We start from the raw sequence: 22,767 nt of genomic DNA on the forward strand, positions 1-22,767 counted from the left end.
GTGCGGATGAAAGTAAGCATAGGAGTTTAGTTAGCAATCTATTGTATCTAACTATAATCTGACCAAATATTACGCTTGTAAATAGTTTACTATCATGATTTATGCATAAACCAAGTTATTGTCATTATGGAGAAACAAAAAAAGAGTTAAGGTATATGCAAGGCACCATGAAATATGGGATTAGATATTATAGCACTGTATGGATAATGAGAAGACACATGTGGATCTATTTCATGCTTGATTCAAGAGCATTTTTCATGGGATACAAAGAAACAACAATTTTTTGCTTAATCAGTGAAATTTATTTCAATTGCATTGATAACTTCTCAAGCATTCGGATTAAGAAGAATGTTTGAGGATTTGGAAGAAAAGCGAGAACCTACTATTGAGTCTTATTGTGATAACAAATTAGTATTTGCACTAGCAGAAAAAAAAAAACATATATTGCCATTAAGCACTACTAGTTTTACAAGAAATGCAGTTTGAGAAAAATATTATTTTGAAGTTTTGCGAATCAAAAGAGCTGGTGGCAAACATCTTTATCAAAAATCAGCTAAAGGAGAAATTTTAGTTGCTAAGAGAGCAATGTATATTGTAGAGATTGAACATTAAGGAGAATGTAGTAGTAATGTGCTATGCTGTTCAATTGTCATTATCTTTAGTGTTAAGGTTATTTTAGTAATTGTATAGTTTGAAGATAAGGTCGAAACATTGGATCTCTTTCTTGCCAAATGAGATGTTGAGGGGAACATCTCACCAACTTTACTCATCTTCAATGCAATGACTGGTGGCGGAGGGCCCTCTACATCCATTCCACCATCTCTCTCCAAGGCGTCTCAGCCAGCAATTAAATCATGGTCTAAGGTGGTTGGTGGTGGAAATCATGGAGACTATCATGATTCACACCCGGTTTTGCAGTGAGATACCATCCAAAAATTTGAAACCTCCATCAAGATACATTTTGTTTGGATGAAGAATTTCAAAACTGAGTTCAAGCTAGAATGAACACCCTTTTTGGCAAGTTTCTAGGGAAATCTCTCCCACTTGATTAGGTCTGGGAAACACTGTCCAAGCTTTGGAGTGGCTTGGGTACTTTTAGCATAGTTGACATGGCGAATGGATTTTTACTTTATCAAATGTCAATCATTAGGGATGGCGGACCCACTCAGGTGGGATGGTCCATGGACAATAGCTGGTATGGTGCTTCAATTGACTCCTTGCTGAGAGGGTTTCCAATCGGTGTTTGAGAAGTTAGAATAGAGGTGATTTGGATCCAATTACACTATTTTCCTATGGAGTATTGGGATGAGAAGGTGTTGGAACACATCAAACTTCAATTTGACCAGATACTTAAGATCGATGAGCATACACTAAGTGTTTCGGGAGCCAAATTCACTCGACTTTGCATAGAAATCGACCTTTCCAAACCTTTGAAACAAGGAATCTAGGTTAGGCCAGGTGCTTTATGAAAAACTCCCAGTCTTTTGCTATAAGTGTGGCCGAGTTGGCCATGGAGCGACTCAATGTGGGTCTATTCTTGCCAACTTAGCAAGTGGAGAGGCAGATTGTGAGTAAATGGCCATTGATGGTCACATTTTTGGCAATGCATACCACATGCGATGATGGGGATTAAGCAGTCCACGGTGGAGTTAAATCGAGAGACCAAGGGGGTGCCGACGGACCTTGATGACAATTTTAGACCTTGGATAGTAGTTCATCGCAAGCATAGGCGTGGTTATGGTTGGTTTCCGGCAACTCAATCTCATTAGGGTGACAATGATTCTCCAATCGACACGTCAATTCCACAAAAACTCGATGTGCGATACCTCAATGTTATTGGGAGGACACGTGTTGATGGAGTCGACACAATAGGAGACGACCATTGGGATGTCTCAAGATCAAGCAATGGAACTTGCTTGAAATGGCGATGATGATGTAATGCTCAAATGCTGAGGCTTGGAGAAAGCTTATGGCATTCATGACAAGGATTCAAAAAGGTTGGTTTTGAGTTCCAAGGAGAAGACTTCTCACTTGCCTATGTCTATTGAGCTACCCATGACTTCCAAGAACACACAACAAAAGTCCAATCATTGTTCTTCAGTCTCTTCATCCTCTTCGTCCATACTCGCAACATGATGAGGCTTTCTTTTTTTCAAACCTTCCGAGTCAACCATTGTTCTAGCCTTACTCTCATCTTTGTTCTCATATCACAATAGAGGGCTTTTCGAGCTCATCAAGCAAGTACCTTAGACCGGGGGATCCCATGCGATGCTTGTGGCCAAATTGGTGGATGCTCTACAATCGGCATCAAAGAGGTTGAACCTATGTTGGCTAACCTAGATGATGATGATCCAGGAGATATCGTAGGTGAATTTGATGACATGGAGGATAGTGATGATGCTTTAACACTAGGCCAACACCAGAGAGAGATTAAGTTGGTTGCTTTAGCTTGGAGGGAAAATGTCAATTTAGGGACTAAGCCAAAAAAGGGTGGAAGAATTTTTTCTCGCTCTTATTCTCCAATACGAAGACGACATGGAGATTGCAAAACTTCGTTACAATATCAAACTTCTTTTAAATCAGTTTATTTAATCTCATTTGTAGCTTTCTGACGCAAAGAAGCTTGGTAGTAGATGGTTTAGTAAACTTTGGTAGAAGAAACCGTACGTTATATTTGTCGGTTAAGGGGTTAAACTTAGGTAGTTTTTTTTTAAGTTGTTGTTCTTGACTAAATTTTAGCTTTTAGGTCTTCTTAGTTACTGTATTTTGTGTTTGGTTCTGCCTCCTTTTCTTGCTTGTGTTCTTTTTTGTATCTTAGCTGATTTCAGCTCATTTTACCAAAAGAAAAAGGAAAAAGAGTTTATCAACACACACTCTCTCTCTCTCACTGCCTTACATATATTATGTTCAAATTGGATGTGCAAGACAAAATCATGTCTATAAACAACATAACAATCAATCAAGAAAACAGAATATTTTCTCACGTATGGAAACAGCTACCAAATCCTCCAAAAAGAATTATCTACCAGAAACAATACTAGTACAAGTAATGGAAAGGGTATTAGCATGATAGAATCAACAGCCAAAGCAACCCCAACATTGGGAAACACTGGCATAGGCCTCTTCTTAGGAATCTCTGGCACAAGCCCTTGAAACCCAAGAGCCAAGACCACCTCCCTCATTGTAGGCCTTTTCTCATAGTCAGGATGGACACACCATAACCCCACAACAATCAACCTCTTCATCTCCTTCTACTCAAATTCACTTCCCAAACTCCTATCCACTCCCTCCAAAACCCTCCCTTCCCCATTCAACCTCCAAACCCAGTCCACCAATGAAACCTCATCTTCTTCATTGTTATGTTCCACTGCTCTTCTCCCACAAGCTATCTCCAATGCCACAACTCCAAAGCTATACACATCCGACTCCTTGCTTGCCTTATTAGTAATGAAGCACTCTGGTGCCAAGTACCCCCATGTCCCTGCCACCGTTGTCGTCTGCAGTCCTCGTTCATGATCACCCAATCGAGCTAGACCGAAATCTCCAAGCCTAGCATTGAACTCAGAATCCAACATTACATTACTTGACTTGATATCTCTATGCACTACACACTGCTCCCATTCTTCATGCAGATATAGCAACGCAGATGCCAAACCTATACTTATTTTGTACCTGACTTGCCATGGCAGGCAGCTCTTGTTAGAAAAAAGATGTGTGTCAAGGCTACCTTCCGACATGAACTCATAGACAAGAAGGAATTCTCCTCTTCCATGGCTCCAACCCATAAGTTGAACCAGATTTCGGTGTCTCAACTTGCTTATTATTGTAACTTCTGATACATATTCTTTCCTCCCTTGTTTTGATCTTTTTGAGATTTTTTTTACTGCAACTTCCATGTTTAAAGAAGTTAAGAAACCTTTGTACACTTCACCGAACCCTCCTTGTCCTAGCTTTCCTTCCTCAGAGAAGTTGTTTGTTGCTAAAGCTAGTTCTTTGTAGTTGAATCCCTTTGGTCCTGTCCCTCTTGTGAAGTACTCATGCATAGATTCATCCTCAAGATCATTCTCTTCTTCTTCTTCATCTTCATCTTCTTCCGTATTGGCTTTATGACATCTGCTTCTATAACAGCTATAGCAAAGATAAATGAACAAGAGTAAAAGGACTCCTGCAGCTATTTCAAGACCAATTTGCCATGACTTCTTTGACTTTACAATATTTTCATAATTATTTTCATCATTCAAGCTCGAAGTAAAGTTCCACATGGTTACCTTCTGGACAACAACGGCATTACCAGTGGAGGCCGAGAAGCCGACCACCACCTTCTCTGGCAAAATCTCTTTCAAATCAACCTTATATGAAAGGTTAAGTGAGCCAGTGTCTACTGGCACTTGAGGATCCTTCAAGTGAACACTTAAAGTTTTGAAGCTCTCCAAATATGAAACAGTGGCAGCTAAAGTATCGCCACTAGTCATTGTGTTGCTCCAAGTTTTGTTAACCTTGGAGACAATAGAATTCACATTAATACCAACATGGTTGTTGCTTGGATCCCATTGATTCTTGTAAGTGTCAAACTCCACAGCAAGCATGTGATTTGAAGGATCTCCATCAATGGTTTCGTTGAAGAGACCGAGGTATCCACCGGCAGAGTTGTTCGGCACTTCGGAGTTCTCCGCCGATAAGAAAAAGGCAAAACCTCCGGAAGATGTGTTGTAGTTATTGCTAGTGAATAAAATGTAGAACTGAAAGTAGGTGGTGAAGTTGGTGGTAGAATTGGTGGAAGTTTTATAGAGTTGGATGAGGTCCGAGTACTGAGCTCTGCCAGTGCCGTAGAACACGTTGTTGCTGCCGAACTCGCTGCTAGTTAGCCTTATAGAGCTTTCAGAAATGGTGGTACCGTTGGAGATGATGATGGATTTATCATTGGGTGAGAAAGAGGTGAAGGAGAAGGTGGTGCAAGAGATGAGAGGGAGGAGGATGATGAATAGAATACAAGGTGTTAGTTTTCTTGCCATTTTAATGGGAGGCGAGGAAGAGGTTTTTTTAACATTAATTTTTTTTTATGATATGAAGTTGTTAGGATTATTATTATTATTATTATTATTATTATTATTATTATTATTATATATAATTTGTCTCTTTTTGTTTTTAGTTTGGTCAAAATGTACAAGTCTTATGTATTGACTGAGCTTCCCAAACTAAGTGGTTGTGGAAATTGGACTTTGAATAATTCTTTGTTAAGATATTTAGCAAGGAGAAATACGGACGTGTAGAATTAAGGAGCAAGAGATTGGTCGCAGGAGGGATGATGCTTTTCTCAAGTATTATTATTATATTTTTTTTTTTTACATGTGGCTTAATTATTCTCTTGTTATATACTTTGATTTATCTATGAATTTCAATGTGGTTTATCTAATTTTTAATTTAAATATAAAATAGTAATAAAAAATTAAATTTTTGAGAAGAATAATTACATAAAGATAAATAATACTAATTAAAACTAAAAAATGATAAACATAACTTAAAATTATTTTAAAAAATAGTTTATTGAGTTTATGAATACTAATTAATTACTAGTGAAAAGAAATAATAATTAGAACAAAACTATGATATGGACATAAGGATAGAAGCGATGTACAAAAGAATTCTTAAAAAAAACCATGGAATTTTAACATAAAATCTCGTGCAAAGACTTATTGGAAAGAAATCTAAAAAGTAGATCAAAAAGAAAATGGTTGATTTGTGATTTAAAAATAAATTGGGATATAAACTTTTTGGGTTAGTTTGAAATTTTATAGGGGTTGACAACCATTGGATAGTCCAATGGGACATTATCCGCATAGTCGAAATATTATATGATACTATTTATCTCTTGTTTACTATGGTCCAATGTGAGAGGAGTCAAATTCTCCATCTTTCAAAAATTGCAAAGTAGTGAGAATTTATTATTGTGAGGTTATAATTCCTGGTATATCATTTTGTGTGTATCTGACATGCCGCCATTGTTCCGCATGTTAGCCCACCTGACATAGTAAATCCTTAAAAAAGTTGTTGGGGAGCAATGATTGTTGCTTTTGCCAAAACAAAAATTATAAGTTAATAAATAATTTATCTTAAATATAATCTTATTAAATAGAGATTAATATAATAAATAATTGATATATTGTAAATATATAAGTTATGTGCTAACAAAGTTCATAGCATGAGTAAATTTTTGATAGAGTACCAAATTACGACTCGTTTTTATTTTTGGGGTCCAGATTTCAATTTGAATGAAAATGGTTCACATTTTTAATTTTGTTTCACTAGATGGTCACACGAGAGATTTTTGGCCTATTTTTTTGATGATCCGATGTTATAAATTTCTATTAACATCCCGAAATGAAATTACTAATTAGGGCGACAATATGCTATGCATATGTTGATGAGAATTTTTCAAGATTTATATCATCGATAGGTCGAAATCTCTCATGTAATCACCCAAGAAACAAAATTGAAATTGGGTAACCACTTTGATTCAAACTGAAGTTTGGACCCCATAATAAAAAATGACCATAGTTTGGTACCCTACTAAAAAATTAACCCTTCATAGCATATAATTAAAAGGTATATATATGAAGCAAAAGTTTTGGTGTACAATCAATTGGTGTGAAATCATGAAGAAATTGCACCTACACGGTTGACAAGAAGTTAGCAACTTGGTCAAACATGGACAATAACTATTGAGATGGGAGACTTGTTAGTTTCAGACTTTTGTTTTATAACAAACGTTCACATTAGAAGAATAGTAAAAAAATGTTTTTATTTTATTTTATTTGCTGCCAAATGACTAAATGAAAGGTTGATGGATCAACCTTTCTCACAACATAGATTGAGATAAGTGACTTATCTATTTAAAAAATAAAAAATGAGAAAACCTTTTTGTTTTACAAAATTGAATCAATTTCCATCCATGTGACGTAGGTTTATTTCTTTATATTTTTTATCCAAAATTTATGTTATACTTTTAAGATTTTCACTTTAAAATTACTCTATGGTTATAATTTTATTATTCAGGTAAGATCTTTTTCATTTATTTCAAACAAATATATGATATTAAAAATATTGTAGATCATTTACCCTTATCATTTGAGTAAAATAATTAAAAGTAATCAGAGAAACATGTGATGTAAATTGCAATAATTGCCAAGTTCGAAATTGCATTTACAATAAAAATTGATATTGATATATTTTTTAAAACAAAATTTAAGCACAAATAAAAATAATATTAATTAGTATTTAAAAAAATAGCCAGTAATGAATAAAAATTATTAATTGAAATAATAATTTTTTAAAAGATAACATTAATTAGTTTATGCCTGGATTAATTTGAGAGAAAAGTTTTCACATCTTTTCAAATTCAACATCTTAATTCCATCTTATTATTCAAGGACAATTAAAACCAGATTCATTAACAACAATATTACAAAATATAGAATTCCATAATAAATTTAAGTGGAAATTGCCAAAAAAACCCTTTAAGTTTATAAAATTGCCAAAAACACCCCGTTAGTGAACAGTAATTTTCCCTATAATATATTACAATACCAAGTTTCTCACGAACATTAAAGAGCCAAGAAGCAATTTGAGGCTCAAGCTCAACTTGATTATCTACTCGACTTTAAAAGTCAAGCTCGAGCTCGTTTCCTTAATAAATGAGTTTTTTTGGAACCAAGTTCTGAGTTGCTCAGTAGCGAATTTGTTCATTTACAACCTAAGATAAATGGAAAAAGAAAAGAACCAAGTACAAACTAACATGTTTTAAACTCATTCAACTCCATCTCAAGCTCCAATATAATGGCATCCTTCTGATGCAAAGCTTTCTCCAACCTTCTATTCTCCTCTCTAAGCTCCTCAAATTGCACCTCTATACTCTCAATCTGAGCTTCAATGGCCTCATTACTCAACTCAAAAGCACTCTCCACCACCCTCACCACACGCCACAAGCTCACCACCACCACCAACCCTGCTCCCTTCCCTTCAGCCACCACCTCCAAAACCAAAGCTCCAACCACAACCAAAGCATCAACTACATGCCCTGGCCTTCTAAAGAACTGCACACCAAGACCAAAAACCAATGCAATCATCTTCACTGTAAGTAAGCTCAAAATGGCAACCCCTCCCCAGTGGCACACCTTGTGTGTAACATCTTTCTTCTTGTTTTCATGACTCTCATTTGATGAGCTTGAAAGGATGGATAATGAGAGGTCAAGTACTGTGAGGAAGAGGTCAAGAAGGAGGAGGACAATGGTGGTGAGATGGATTGCAGGCAATTCAAGGAAACTAGTGAGCTTTGTCCTCCATATAGAGTACTTAGTTTGATCATAGAGTTGTTGTTGTTGTTGTTGTTGTTGTTGTTGTTGTGGGTGGTAGCAACAAAGGTAGTTGAGAAGGAGTTGCCACCTTTGTCTTCTTTGATACTGCGTCACAAGATGATGGATGGAGGATTCTAGGGTTTCAATGGAGGGTGGAGGCGGTTGCTGGTGTTGCATGATTATGAGATGAGAGGATGAAGATGAAGAAGGTGAAGGTGATTGTTGTTATATGTTGCTTGCTGTGTTGGAATTTATAAAAGCCATGGAGTGAAGCAAAGGAAGAGTAGTTGCTTTGATGATTCACGTTGAAGGTGAGGTTCTTGTTATTTGCTTTTCTTGCTTTTTGGATGAAGATAACAAGTGATGTATTGGATTGAAGGTTTGCATGTTATATATATATGTTTCCTTTTTCTTTTCTTTTTTTTCTCTTTTTTTGTGAGTTTTAATTAACAAGGCTTGCAAAGCAGAAAAACTTTGCTGGCATGATGTGTTTTTGTAGGGGATGAAGAAAATAACTTTATGAAAGTTTTCTGGGTGTATGAAAAATAATATGACATTATTTATCTTCCACACTTGTTATATACCACTTTTAACCCTAACACTTTTTATCTTGTAGTAATACATATATAGTCAATTAAATTTATGAAAATTATCCAATCACAAACCCTTGTTCATCATTTCATTTGATGCTGGTGACATGACCCAGTGTTTTGTACACATTTGAATATTTTTACAGAACAAAATCTTGAGGTTTTGGGATTAATCAGACAATTATAATTATCCTTTCAATCAAATACACAGTTATAAATACTTTCCGAATTTTAAACAAAAAAAAAACACACTATTGGAACAAAATTAAAATAAATTATAAAACTCCATCCTAATTTCAACAAAAAACTAGATAAATAAGTCTGAAATGAGAAAAATTCAAGTGTTCATATCTAATCAAAAGGCTAAATATATAAATATACCTGCATTCCTACATTCTTGCATGACATGTAATATTTTCTGCTCATAAGTCTACACAATAATTAAGCTTTACATCGACGAGCTATATAAATCAAGGGCGAAAAACAATTACTGTGAATGTAAAAAAAAAGATCAGGTGTAGGTAGGTTGTGTGAGAATGAATTATTCAGAAGGTGGTTCTCTGTCTCATCCATTTTGTAGCTGACCATTTCTCTCCCTTCAAAACTTCACAGCCTCCATGAAGACTCTTCGGGTCTGACTCGCCATTTAGTCCCTGAAAGAGTCACAATATATTGAATGTTTGGTTGAAAAATATCGTATTTTGAGAAACAAATTCCTTAAAAAGGACGCTGTTTGAGCTATCTTTGTGAATCAGCTACAATTATATAGAGACAAGAACACTGACCATGCTCCAAAATAGCACGGCGTCTCCTTTAGCTGGTTTCACGCATATTCCTTTCATCATCTTTCCACCACAGCTACACTCACCGTCCCCGGCCTGCCCATATATATTATGAGGAATTAAGGGGGACAAAACAAAAATATTGCAGAATGAAATGACAAGAAGAAATCATTCAAGAAAGCAATTCATGACTTAAGCCTGTTCTCGTATTCGCTGCATAATAATTCGGTTTTGTGGAAGTTAATCACACTCTTCACTTAATTCTGCTTCACTTCTCTAATTATTTTTTCTCCTGAGCTATCTGACTCAAGTAATATATTTCCTCTAATTTCCACATTTTTCCCGGACTCTTTGGCTTCTAGATTATCATCTTATCCTAAGTTCAAACCGCTCAACATGTTTTCGTATCAAACAAGGGTTATTAGCGTTCCCAATTCTAGCCTGATAAATCCAATGCTTGCAAATTATTTGTATTTTTTTCTTTTTTTTTTTAAGAACGTTTATCGATTTTCAGCACCAAAAAGCATGCATAATTTGTAGCTAATGAATGAAAGATCATATGTAATATATTAGATTAGCAAAATGATGACATTATTTTGATATTTTAACTGTCATCCTTATTATCATCAATCATTTCTAACCTGTTCTATTTAAAATATTATGCAGTTTGTGGACCAGTAATCAGTCATAGTTTGTTGTAAATCTCCGCAATAAAACATTAGAAAACTAGAACCTTCTTGGAGGTATAGGAAAAATGACTCTAAATGAAGAGTATGTTAATCAGTAGACTTGTCTTCTTAGCCTAATACTAAGCTAAAACAATACCCTACAATGTAATCATATAAATTAAAAAAACTAAAAGAAAAGAAAGGATTACAATAGCAAGTCAATTACTAGCTAACGGACTGATAATTTGATTTGATAGAAGAGAAAAAACCTTATATAGCTTTATCTGCTATGAGATGTGATATACCTTCATAGTGCATCAAATCATACTTCTTGCCGAGCTTGATTTTCACAGGAGAAAAAGTTTTTAAATTCGGCAAATGCCTTTGCATGGACAAACTCATATCAAAACCCATGCTTATTCACTGATGATCTCAAGAACGCTAAAGATAAATAGGCAATATGAAATGGATATCAAAATGAGCATCATGTTATTCTCCTGAACTCACAAAAATGTAGAAATAATTATGTCTGTGATCATCAAACCCAATAGTTTTCACAAAAAGATGCCTAGGATAGTATAATTTATTGTTTGCAAAAGCACAATCTGGGACACTGTTACGTCAAATTTACTTCTTGCAAACAAGAACAATGAAATCTTAAAAGTTGACAAATAGAGTGCATGTCATAGCACATGAAAAAAATCAAAGATCAATCTTGGGTATTAGGCACACGAGGAAACTAGATAGGCTCAAAGAGTTAATTATTCTTTGTGCTTATGACAATTAGCTATGCAGTATTTATTATATATAATTAATTTTTGTGTAATCTTAAAATAAAAAAAATCAGCCGCTTTTGTAGCAAAACAGTTAATAAAGGCCGATACCATCACAGAGAAAAAGACATAATCAGATAAAATGAACATAGAATCTGTTAATTAGTGTATGAGAAATTCGTCCATGAACTAACCAGTGGAAAGTATGTTTCACCCCCTTCAACATCATCACTTAAATACATGAGCATTGTTGCCACACGTTGACCTCCACGCTTTAAATTATACTGCATCCAATGGTTTGAATATTTGAGACTTGAGAATGTAAAAGAAGTTTACCCAATAAAACTTCTAGTAATATAGATTCCAAGTGAGGTATAAAGAAACTTACAGTATCAGAAAAATAATCATGATGTGGCTTGTAAAACTGAGTTTGCTTCATAACTGGACTCAAAACAAGTATCATATGAGATAATCAGATAAAGTATGCATACAAACACGTTTTGACCAGTAAGAATAAAGAGAATTAGAAACTCTACCGCAGGACTTGAATGAGCTCCCCATTTTCAGCTGGGACTTGAGAAAAAACAGCAATCCGCTTCTCAATGGCCTACATTGACAACAACAATGGAAACAATTGTACAACTGATGGTATCAAGTGTCATCAAAAGCAATAAGAAAAATGCTTGGGACTACACGATTTTTTTAAATGACACACTACTCAGCTGGCTTTCAAAATTAGCTCATGAAAATTTAAATATTTATAGAAAAATAGGTATGGGCCATGGGATGTAGATAATATTAGATATAACCTGAGGAGTTGATGTTTTTCACACTTTCAATCAAACACCCCAAAGGCCAGAAAGGGTCAAAACTGGCAGTCATTACCAGCTATTTGTTTTGAAATAATAACATGGCAGGATATTTGGGTATTTCATTTGTTCCTAGTTTGATAGATTCCAAATGTTTTCAGAATATTCCATTTAAGAAATGAGAATTACCCCAGGCAGGTGTTTGAAGTTCTTAGTAAGGAGGTGTAATCTGTAATTATCTAGTATTTAGGGGTAATATGTGGTTATGTCAGTTTCGACGGTACACGAGATTCTCAAAACTTGCATTTCCACAAGCAATTCACGTTTAACAATATTATGACTCATGAAGATTCTGCATCATTCTCAATGACCATGCTGGAATTTGATGACCAGAGGATTATGGGATTATATAAAATATTCACTCCTTGCAGGTTAATTTACTTTCGAATTATATCTAGCTCCTGCTCTTGATCAGTATAATAAACAACTTGAAAACATGTTTCTTAATAGTGAACCGCATGCTTCCCACAAATGGAAATTAGAATGCCAAATCGTTAGAATTGAAATACTGTAGTTATTTTCACAGAGCTCAAGGCATACAACCATAAAGTTGAAGCTCGCAAATGATTAGCATAAAGGACATTACAATTCACCCAAATTACCATGGCATATGTTGACTACATAATACTATTTTCCGCTTGAGCCCCTCCTCAAACATATAACAAAAACACTAATGAAATCTTTCTAGATTACCATTGCCACCGTATAAAGTTGAGCAGTAATTAATTTTATACACCATATTGTCGATGCAATCAAATAGGATATATACAATGTATGCCATTTTCTAATCCTTGAATAAATAATCTTTTTGTTTAATGTAAATGTTCCAACATTCAATGTTATAAAAATCTTTCTACACTCTTAAAATGAATTGTATCTAATACTTATTATTCACAGCAGTTCTCTTGTCATACAGTCATTGTACTTCTTCCAATTCAGCATCTGGAGTCATTTCTTATACATAGGCTGCAATACCAACACAAGGTTGGAAAACCAACAGGTTGACAAGTCAATCCACAATTAAGTCTTCTTTTACATAGGCCACAATATCAGCTCAATGTTGTAAAACCAACAAATTGACACATGATCAATCAAAAATTAAATAATTTCTGAAGCCTAGTTAGCCAAGTAACTATCTTGTAACATCAGACTTCACTGAGAACGAGCAGAGTACTTCTGAGTTTCAATCGACCAAATCATTTCAACCAACAGAAAAAAAATAATGTAAGTCAATGTACTGTTCAAATTAATGCAGCATTTTAATTTGGTGAGAAATATTAAGTTGCCACTGACTAAATTAAGTCAGATCATGGCTTTTGAAATTAAGTCGATTTTCATGTTTAAATTAAAAACAAACTAAATCTAAAAAATAATGTGTTTCAGGAATTCAACTCAATTTACATGAGTTGGCTCAGTTAGTCCTGAAAGCAAAATTGGGCACTAAATTTGATTCAGGTCAGCCAAATTTGAATACCATGATCTGGAAGTTATCATAAATTCTTGAAGCCTATGGTATGTATGACACAAATAATTTGGAGAAATATCTGTTATTCCATGTTTCTATTCTCTTGAAAATTTTCATCATTTATAGTTATGGCAATTTTAATTGCATCTCTCCTTCCTCTGGTCAGTACTTCAAATGCAACAAGTAAAGAAAACCATAGCAGCTGACCATGCTAGACCAAACTCCATGCTCTTGGGCAGAGAAAAACTAAACAATATTTCTTTGATCCCCATTTGCAAGCATATAATAACTCAGGAAAAACAAAGCAAAGTGGAAGCAGAAACCAACCTGTATAATTGAAAATTTTCGCTCTTCAGAACTCAAAAACATACCAGAACTTGTACGAACTTCACTCTTTATTCCCTGGGGATAAGAAGAGCAGCTACAAGACATTAAGCGCCATTTACTCTAATTTCAAAATGCTTCAAAAGAGCAAATTCTTAGCCTCATAGGTTCCTCAGAAGGATTGTATCAGGCAAAACAAGAAAAATAGACATATAGATCCAGTCTCCAGGTGGAAATAAAGTTGTATCAATTTAAGAGCTTTTTCGCTCTCCTGATTTCATGCATATTCATCGAAAATCCAGAGCCATGAAGGCCACAAACTTATCCAAGCAATTGAGGGAGCTAGCTGTAAAACTTCCTAAAATGTATTAAACACCATGATTTGGGTGGGGGTTAAAATTTTCGCATACATTATTTGAAAATGAAACTCAGGGAAATAAATTAAGAACCAAAGAATTGAACTATTTAATAGAGAAATCTATCGTATTCACACATGTATCTGATACGAAAGGAAAGATGAGTAGCACATTTAACATATGTGCTTAAATGAGAAGAATAATGGCCTTTAGGAACTTGCCTTTCCAGTTTTTGTGTCTACCACTGTGGATATCTGAAGACGAGGTTTAGCAATTGCTTGGAGATATTCACATTCCTGTGCAGATTTAGATAACATTAGCTGCAAAAAGAACAATACAGCAAAGGAAAAAAAGAAGACTCACTTGATCGATTATTTTGAAGTCACAAAAAATTGAAATATGAAATTCAAAATTGAAGTAGAAGTTCTTTAAATTAATAAATAGAAACAGTCGCAAAAGGCATCCATCTTGAACATGCAAATTGCAATTTTTCCAAAACATGCATAAGACTATAAAGTGAGTTCAAAAATAAAATTAAAAACTAAATATATCTTTATTAATATTTAAATGCAGGTGAATTTTTTTTATCAAAAGATACTATGTAATTACGATGATCTTCCAAACATGCCATTATGAATTTAGATGTAACTATGCAATTGCTTCCAAAGACATCATACACTTCATGCTCTGAATAATTACCAGGATGTGTAATTACTACCCTCTGAACCACATGGTTTGGTAATTACACAACTTCAAATTAAATATACAAAGAGTCAAGCAATTGTGACACACAATAGCTGCCAATGATCATATCAAACAATTGCATATATCATTGGAGTATTTTCAACAATAAAATATTAGTGGTACCACCCTTATATATGCCTGAATATTGAAATCATGTATGAAAAATTCAGACAGAAGTTTGACAGGCTTACATCTTGTAAGCAGAACTCCGATTTAGATAACATAGCTGCTTTGTTCGCATGCAATTTTTCTTATATGCACATCTTCTAACTTAAATGACAGGCCTTTGCCTTTCAAAAAAATACAATCTTTTCCTATGCATCACCACGTGTTATAGATACTTCATAAGTAAAATGGCATGAAAAGTTATGCACTGTGTTTGTAAAATTGTAATATGAATATAATAGATTTTAAGTGCAATATACAACTTAATAAACCAAAATACAAACTGTGACTAATATAAAGCAACCTAAATATGCCTCCAAATACTCTTTCTTGATTATTTGATCTTGCTTTTGGGAATACATGAGACAGTATCCTCAGTTCCTGAACTGGGATGAACTCTCGAAATCCCTTATGATGGCAAACCATTCTAGAAGAAAAAGGGAAGATAATAATACAGGTAGAGAACAGAATTTCCAAGGACAAGAACTAATCGCAAAATTTATAAGAAAATTTATATATCAGGCACCTTGCTTGCAAAGGTAGAATCCAAAGTATCTCTTAAATTTAATAACAGATGCATTTCAAAATAAGAATAATACTATCTATTCTACAGTATCCTACTCAGAGTCACATTCATCTACTTATCAGGTTATTCACTTAAATGTGCCAGATTACTCCCAAAAGATAAAGCAATCCACTATTAATTTTCCTTTTGCTCGATTATCTTATCAAGTTACTGACTCAAGGAACAATAAGAGAAATAGTTCTGTAATTTTCATCGTGGAAATTCGATTGCTATCTGTCCTAATGATGCTGTACAGCATTTGAAATAAAAGTTGTACAATTTATTTCTTTTTCAAAAACAAAAGAAAGCCAATAAATTATGAGAACAAGTTACTATTTCAATGCTTCCCACAGAGTACTGCTTTTATTTCTTTTCTGGAGGCCCTAGTCTAAAATGGACCATTATTAATTTATAATGATGCTTAAAAAATAAAATAAAATAAAATAACCAAAGCTTGGACAATGATATACTGATGTTTATCTAACACGAATGATCAGAAAGAGATACAAGTGACAAAAACCCAAGTTTGTCCACTATAGACACATGTCCAAGCCAAGATTCGGAGTAAACTTAAAAGTATTTTCTTTTCACAGTTTTGCAATATAGTGGAACCTTGCTTGACTGTTGAGAAGATGCTTGTGTATGTTCAATTAGAAGAAGCCTCCATGGAAAGTTTCTTCTGCAAGGTTTGCTTCAGATTTATGAACATTATTATGAATACCTATATCGATTTTGGTTACTGTAAATCTTTTTCTGATGCAAGAAATGGACCAGAAATTACTAACAAATACTGATATCTTCACAATATAGATAATCCTTGCATAATTCCATAACTTCATTACATATAGACTTTTACCAAAAGCACAACTTATATATATAACTGAATGAAAACACATAGGAAGGCTGACTGAAAATTGAAAAAAAAAAATCATTAAAAGAATATTGCAAAAGTAAATAACCATAATATTAAGGCATACAAATCAGGACACTCATTAGATAGCATTCAGATAATTTTTGCAGCTTTGTAAAACATATACATTTTAGCAAGGAAACCAGATTTATAAAGGGCAAAAAAGAACAGCAAGGATGTTTATACCTCCATGCTCAAAAAATTATGGAAAACAACAATCCGTGGCGACCAGCTGACAACTTCAGGCTTGACCTGCATAATGAGTAACTCAGTCTATCCCAATCCAGAAGGATCCAAGTTTAACAGACATCATGATAAATAAATACCATACAAAAGAACAAAGTACACAGCCCTGCCTAGAAATGCTTCTCAAGCAATAAGTTATATTTCCTTCTGCATCAGTCAAGCTCCAATATAAAATGATAAATGCTCCTTGGTGAACCTTTTAAACTCGTTATCTTAGATATCATAACTCATGTCAAAAAATGAAATCATATGTAAGTTTCATCAAGCCTAAATCCAGCTAGGTATAGATCAGAGAAAACTCCAGCTAACTTAGCATAGGCCTCTTTCTCAATTGTGTTCATTTAGATTATTGAGACATCAAAAGGAACTTATTTACCAAGAAAATAAGGTTGAACAAGAGATAAAACTGGCAGAATTTAATTAAGTGGGATTCTCATTACTATTGTTTTAATATATAAAAAAAAAAGTTGAAGAAAATGTTACAAAATAAGAGAGGGAATCTCCTATTCATCTAGGTGGCAATCACAATATTATCTAGGAAACAAGAAGCAAGAATAGATGAAAGATAAGAATGTTGCTCTCCTCCTAATGGATTTGCAAAGAACTGCAACTGTCATTCCACTCAAAAATTAGCAACACTGAAGAAAAACAAAGGGATCAGAGTCCAATAAGGTTGAAGATGAGCCATGATGTTATCTTAAAAATATTTTAAACTCATTAAAACTGAAAATATCACTCATATATAAAAAATATATAAAAACAAATTCTTGGTGTTTAATGGTTTCATCTCCAGATACCCAGACTACCATTAAGTAGATCAAATAGTTGTGAACCAACCAAACCAATTTATGCACTGACCAACATCAATGACCCTGCCTCAGAAACAACATTTTTTATCATCCACATTATCTTTATATCTCAAATCCCCAATTGTAATGATTCTTGTTAAATGTTGCAAAGCTAACACTGATAGGAGACAAATCATAAATGGGTAATGCGTGGCATTTCCAAGTGAAGTGTAGCACATGGCCTCCCTTACAAACTTAATAGTCATTTTTTTCTTCTGGTTCTTTTATTCTAACTTGTTACACTTATAGATCAGTTATCAATTCTAGTGATTCAACTAGCTGATCAAGTTCTCAAAATTAAATGACAGTAACTCAAGAAGTGAGAAAGGGAATGGTTAGCAAGCTTAACATTAAAAAATATTCGAAAACCTGAATTTCGCCATGGACAATACTATATATAAAGCTAACTACGATTCTTCACATTAATAGTTTAGATAAAAGTTGGGATAAAAAAGTTGGGATAAAAGTTGAGCACATAGTGATAGGCTTTGAGAACAAACTCAATAAAAAATGCTCATGATTAAGGGAGATCATTAAACTGCATTTCCAGTTACTTTCAGCCAGGGAATGAGGTAACAAACCAAACTTAAAGTACATTCATTCAGTGTAACAACTGCCAAAACAATGTGTTAGTTTCCAAAATATTACTCTATGCCCCTACTAGAACTTGAAACTTTCCCTGAGAACAAGAATGAGAGGTATTCATCTCATAAAAATAAGAAGAATGAGGGTACGCCTCAGATAAGCACCACATTTTCGAAAAATTGTTATTGAATATAACTCTGCCAATGTTGCAACAAAGGATACACAATTATTGGAAATACCAGAATTGTGCACACAACACCAAGTTTCTATTAAACAAGCTGAAAACCATGTTATTAATCCATCTACCAAGCCTGTGAAAGGATTCCTTACTGGTGTTTTAGATATAAGAAAAAAACGACATGATGTCAAAGTGCATATTTTAGCTTACTTATGTGGATAAGAATCATAGCTAGAATGCTCTTAGTTTTTTCCTCCTAGAAGCCTGTACAATAGGATGGTAGTAAATCATCATTGATGAAATAGTAGTGAAGATCCACCACAAAAGTAGAGGAGACAAATTTCATAGTTAACTAATATAATATAATTATCTATATTTTCAGAATCAATCATAAGTTAAATACTATTGACACCATGGAGAGATAGTTGGGCCACAAATAGGAAACCATAATGCAGTTATAGAATTCCTAAATTAAGTAGAGTGTGTTTTAGTGACATAAATTAACCCCACTGTCTCAATATTTCTATGAGTTAACTTTGAAACTAAAGTTACATCATATGAAGGAATTTCAGTGACTAGCATTTCATAATAATTATTAAAAAAAAAACCAGATATATTCACAAGAGCATAATTAAAGTATTGGATTCTGGTTAACCTACATACAAGGTTAACATCCCTCCACAAATGAAATACTCTCTCTGAAATCTTGACTTCATGACGGTGTAACACATTTGGGAATGCATTCATCTATAAGCCATTGAGAGATTGATCTCAATCAAACCAAATGAATTACAAAATGAGTTAAACAATAAAATTTCAACCATTTATTAGGTTTGATCCTATAACTCAAAGAGAACCGCTCTAGTTTGGCTCATAGAATAACTCAATTATGTACTTTGACTTCATATTAAAACAAAACCAAAGGATAATCAATGTGATTCAGTTTCTAAACTGAAATCAAGCTTTTATAAAATCCGGTGGGATCTCAACCAGTTAGCTCCAAGTTCCAATATACAAGTTCTAGTTATTATGGTTGACTTGACAGGATTAACGTCAAATCTGGCTAACCTGAACCTATGTAACTATAGCATGAAGAATTTTAGAAAATTATTAAAAAGCATAGTGAACAATTTTTCGATGGAAAAAAAACACTAAACATACAAATTTAATACGAAGTGCAGCTGCCTCTTTATCATTCTCCCAATGAGGATTACCTGCAATTGAAGTTCATAATTAGTCATGCCATGCCAAGCAATATTCTTCAATTATTCCAGTCCATAATATCCGATTGACATCAAGAAAACATGAAAAAATTAAAGAAACCATATGCTTCATCAAATCGAGAAGTTAAAACTATACCTCAATTTAAATATATATATACATATACATATATAAGGAAAAAAATCAATTTTGGAAAGGTAAATCAATCATAAGGCTCAAAAGGCTAAACACTTTTAGGTAAAAGAAAGGAAATAAGAGAAACCAAATCAACAACCAAAGCATGTTAATTCATACTTAGAAAGAAAATCAACAGATTCATTGTGAGCATGGCGACTCGATCTTACCATGTATTTCATTTTATATGGGTGTTATCTCCTCATAAACAGTGCAACCCATTTATGGATGCTTTATTAATGAATAAAAGAAATTTATTATCAAAAGGCCAGCAGGTTATAGAGATACAAGTTAAACAAGTTTAAAGTGGGATCACAGAGCCTGAAGCATGTGAGGGTTTTAGACTTGCCACCATAAATTTAACGAGAACCTGTCTATTTTTTATTTGATTTAGAATTTGAAATTAGGAGATCTTCTATAATTTCGCACGTGAGGGGTTATTTCTTGGTTTCGCCCAGTCATTAAAGAAAAATGGATTTTCGGTCACAAGCTGAAAAATTCAGGACCAATTCCAAAGTTTTGCTGCAATAAGGTGAATGGATGATCTTCTACCTGCAATAGGTAGTTTCAGGCATTTAACTCCTTCACAGGATCCTTGCTGAAACAAGTTTCTCTTCACTTTTAAAACTATTTCATAAAAAGGTCTTCTCCATATCTCGTCTTAGTTCGAGAAAAACATGAAAAACTCTTTTTCAGGTGAAGCTCAGAATGCAATGAAGCTTCATTTTAATGGAGGTACATTAATCACATAGGCAAACGTGTCAGAGGTGCCAACAAAGGAGTATCAATAAAGGCATATTACAAGTGCGTAGACTTCATAATATATGATGTATGCATAATCATCATGCTCAGAAACGGACAGGTTTTTATCTAAACTATCTCTATCAAATCAGCCATCCCTCAATAAACCATATGACACATCGTACATCTCAAGAGAAGGTTCAAGATCTGACATCAAACAGGTTATGATGACAGAGAACCTTCATTGAGCAATAAGAGATCCCATGCCAACATTAAAATGTTATGCATATTTGGAAAATAAATAAATAACCAAGAGAGACAAGTAAGTTTAAAGGAAAGTTTGCTATAATGAAACTTTTGTAAAATAAGGAAAAATACCAGATGACTCTTCCAAATGGTGGATAAAAGCTAACTGAAATAATGAACCTGCACCATCAGTAATGATCAATTCATCACTCATCCTGTAAGCAAGCATACATACTAATCAATGGAATTCCAGTTATACCCAAAAAATAAAAAAACTAAATAAATAATAAAAACTTTGATATCTTCCTAACTATTATTGTGTTAGAAATGTTTAGTATTTTAGGTATATTTGGTGAGGCTAGAGTCCTAGCTCCATTCTAACATGGACCATTATCCTTCTTTATTTGATACATAACAGCTGCAATCACTCTTAGCTTTCAATCCAACTTACCCTAATCTGATTATCGGAGAAAGAAAGCAAGCCTAATAAAACTATCAAAGATCTAAACTTTCATGAGTTTAAGGCATAATAGCCAATCCCTCTTGACCTGATGATCATTACTCCGGCTTCAGCTTTAACAAACATAATCAAACTAACAGTACCTTGCGAATCAGACTTATCAGTCTAAAAGACACCCACCCAAATATCTGATACAACCCATTCCTATCTATAAACTTTATACACAAAATCACTTCTTTCATGCACATTAACAATTTGCCGACATAAAATTCCAAAAATATATATATATATATTCAAATTTTCCTCTCAATAGCACCATAAACAAAAAATTTATTCACAAAATCACCTTTTTCTCATGCACATTAACAATTTGCCCACATAAAATTAAAAATCCTAAACAAATTCATACAAAATGGATGGATCTGCATACCAATAATCATCCCAATGGTGACAAAGGTGAGCAAGCCAAGCACGAATCTAATCCGAGCCATCTCCGCATAGGAAAAGAAAGGAAAGCTCCGCGGAATGGTCCGAACTGAGAAGGAGAAGCCTGGGCGTTGGGAAGCAGGTGGGAATATTGAATGTATTATATATCAATAGACTCAATAAGAAATGGTAAAAAAAAAAGAAAGAAAAAGATGGATTTACGTCTCCAGGAAAGGATTAGAGCAATTTCACTAGGATTTGTGGTTTCTCTGGATCTTTGTCGTGGTCGTCGCTCTTTGCTTTTCCAAGTTCCAAGCAAGACAATGTTCGACCCATTTGTCAGCTTTGAAGGTTGACTAGTGGAAAGAAATACTCTTTTTTTTCCCTCTTGAAATTATTTTTTAGGTTTTTACTTTTCTTCAAATTATTTTTATCATGATTTTGTTTAGTTTCATTTGATCATGATTGTGTTGTGGCCCAATTTATGATTCTGAGTATGGCCCAATCTCCTTTAGCAATAATGTTTGTTATAAAATTATTTCTAAAATTTGAGCCAGTAAACTCAATCCTCGTTCTTCTAAATCTTATTGTTATAGTGCAATCTTTATTTTTTAATTAATGAACAATACAAGTTTTCTTTTACTAGTTTTTGTTACATTTTTTATTTTAATTTCCAGAACTCTCATTATTGCTCTATATCCTATAATTGCATTCTTAGATTCAAAAGTAGACTTGCTCATTACTTTATTCGTCCTCTCTATGCTAATATATTATCATCATCACCAATGCTTCTTATGCTACTATTAGAAATATTGTCTTTAGTTTTGCTTTTACCTATTCTTTGGGCTAAATACCTAATTTTAGTAAGTCTAGTCATGTATCTTTTCTCATTACATAATTTTCATATTTGAAATCCGTTTCTCATATCCTTAACATCAAGTTAGTTTCCTTTTTCTTCACCTATTTTGATAACTTAATTTTCTTTAAGAGAATAACTCATATAGTTTTAATCTCTCATTGGTCATATTATTTATAAGCTAGAATCTTGAAGGTCAATAAGTTTTTCTTAGTAAATAAGAT

At 33.7% G+C, this 22,767-nt stretch overlaps 2 protein-coding genes and 1 pseudogene across 2 annotated transcripts; all 3 read right to left on the minus strand.

Annotated features, from left to right (window-relative positions):
• Nucleotides 1–2,996: 2,996 nt before the first annotated feature.
• On the minus strand, nucleotides 2,997–5,017 carry LOC120270290 (annotated as a pseudogene).
• Nucleotides 5,018–7,516: 2,499 nt separating this feature from the next.
• Nucleotides 7,517–8,528, minus strand: LOC120270863. The gene has a single exon (XM_039277936.1). The coding sequence runs from the start codon at nucleotides 8,526–8,528 to the stop codon at nucleotides 7,788–7,790; it is 741 nt and encodes a 246-aa protein (XP_039133870.1). The 3' UTR covers nucleotides 7,517–7,787.
• A 740-nt stretch (nucleotides 8,529–9,268) lies between these two features.
• On the minus strand, nucleotides 9,269–22,044 carry LOC120270834 (prolyl 4-hydroxylase 1). Its single transcript, XM_039277898.1, has 12 exons — nucleotides 21,910–22,044; nucleotides 21,692–21,811; nucleotides 20,934–20,981; nucleotides 19,581–19,633; nucleotides 16,749–16,814; nucleotides 14,400–14,474; nucleotides 13,826–13,900; nucleotides 11,701–11,771; nucleotides 11,553–11,610; nucleotides 11,359–11,448; nucleotides 9,727–9,819; nucleotides 9,269–9,594 (listed from the first exon to the last, which is right to left on the minus strand). Exons 2-12 carry the CDS (start codon nucleotides 21,750–21,752, stop codon nucleotides 9,487–9,489), a joined length of 798 nt encoding a protein of 265 aa, XP_039133832.1. The 5' UTR covers nucleotides 21,753–21,811; nucleotides 21,910–22,044; the 3' UTR covers nucleotides 9,269–9,486.
• Between the last annotated feature and the right edge of the window lie 723 nt (nucleotides 22,045–22,767).

This window comes from Dioscorea cayenensis, chromosome 10, assembly GCF_009730915.1.
Source record: "Dioscorea cayenensis subsp. rotundata cultivar TDr96_F1 chromosome 10, TDr96_F1_v2_PseudoChromosome.rev07_lg8_w22 25.fasta, whole genome shotgun sequence".
In the NCBI taxonomy this organism is placed as follows: Eukaryota; Viridiplantae; Streptophyta; class Magnoliopsida; order Dioscoreales; family Dioscoreaceae; genus Dioscorea; species Dioscorea cayenensis.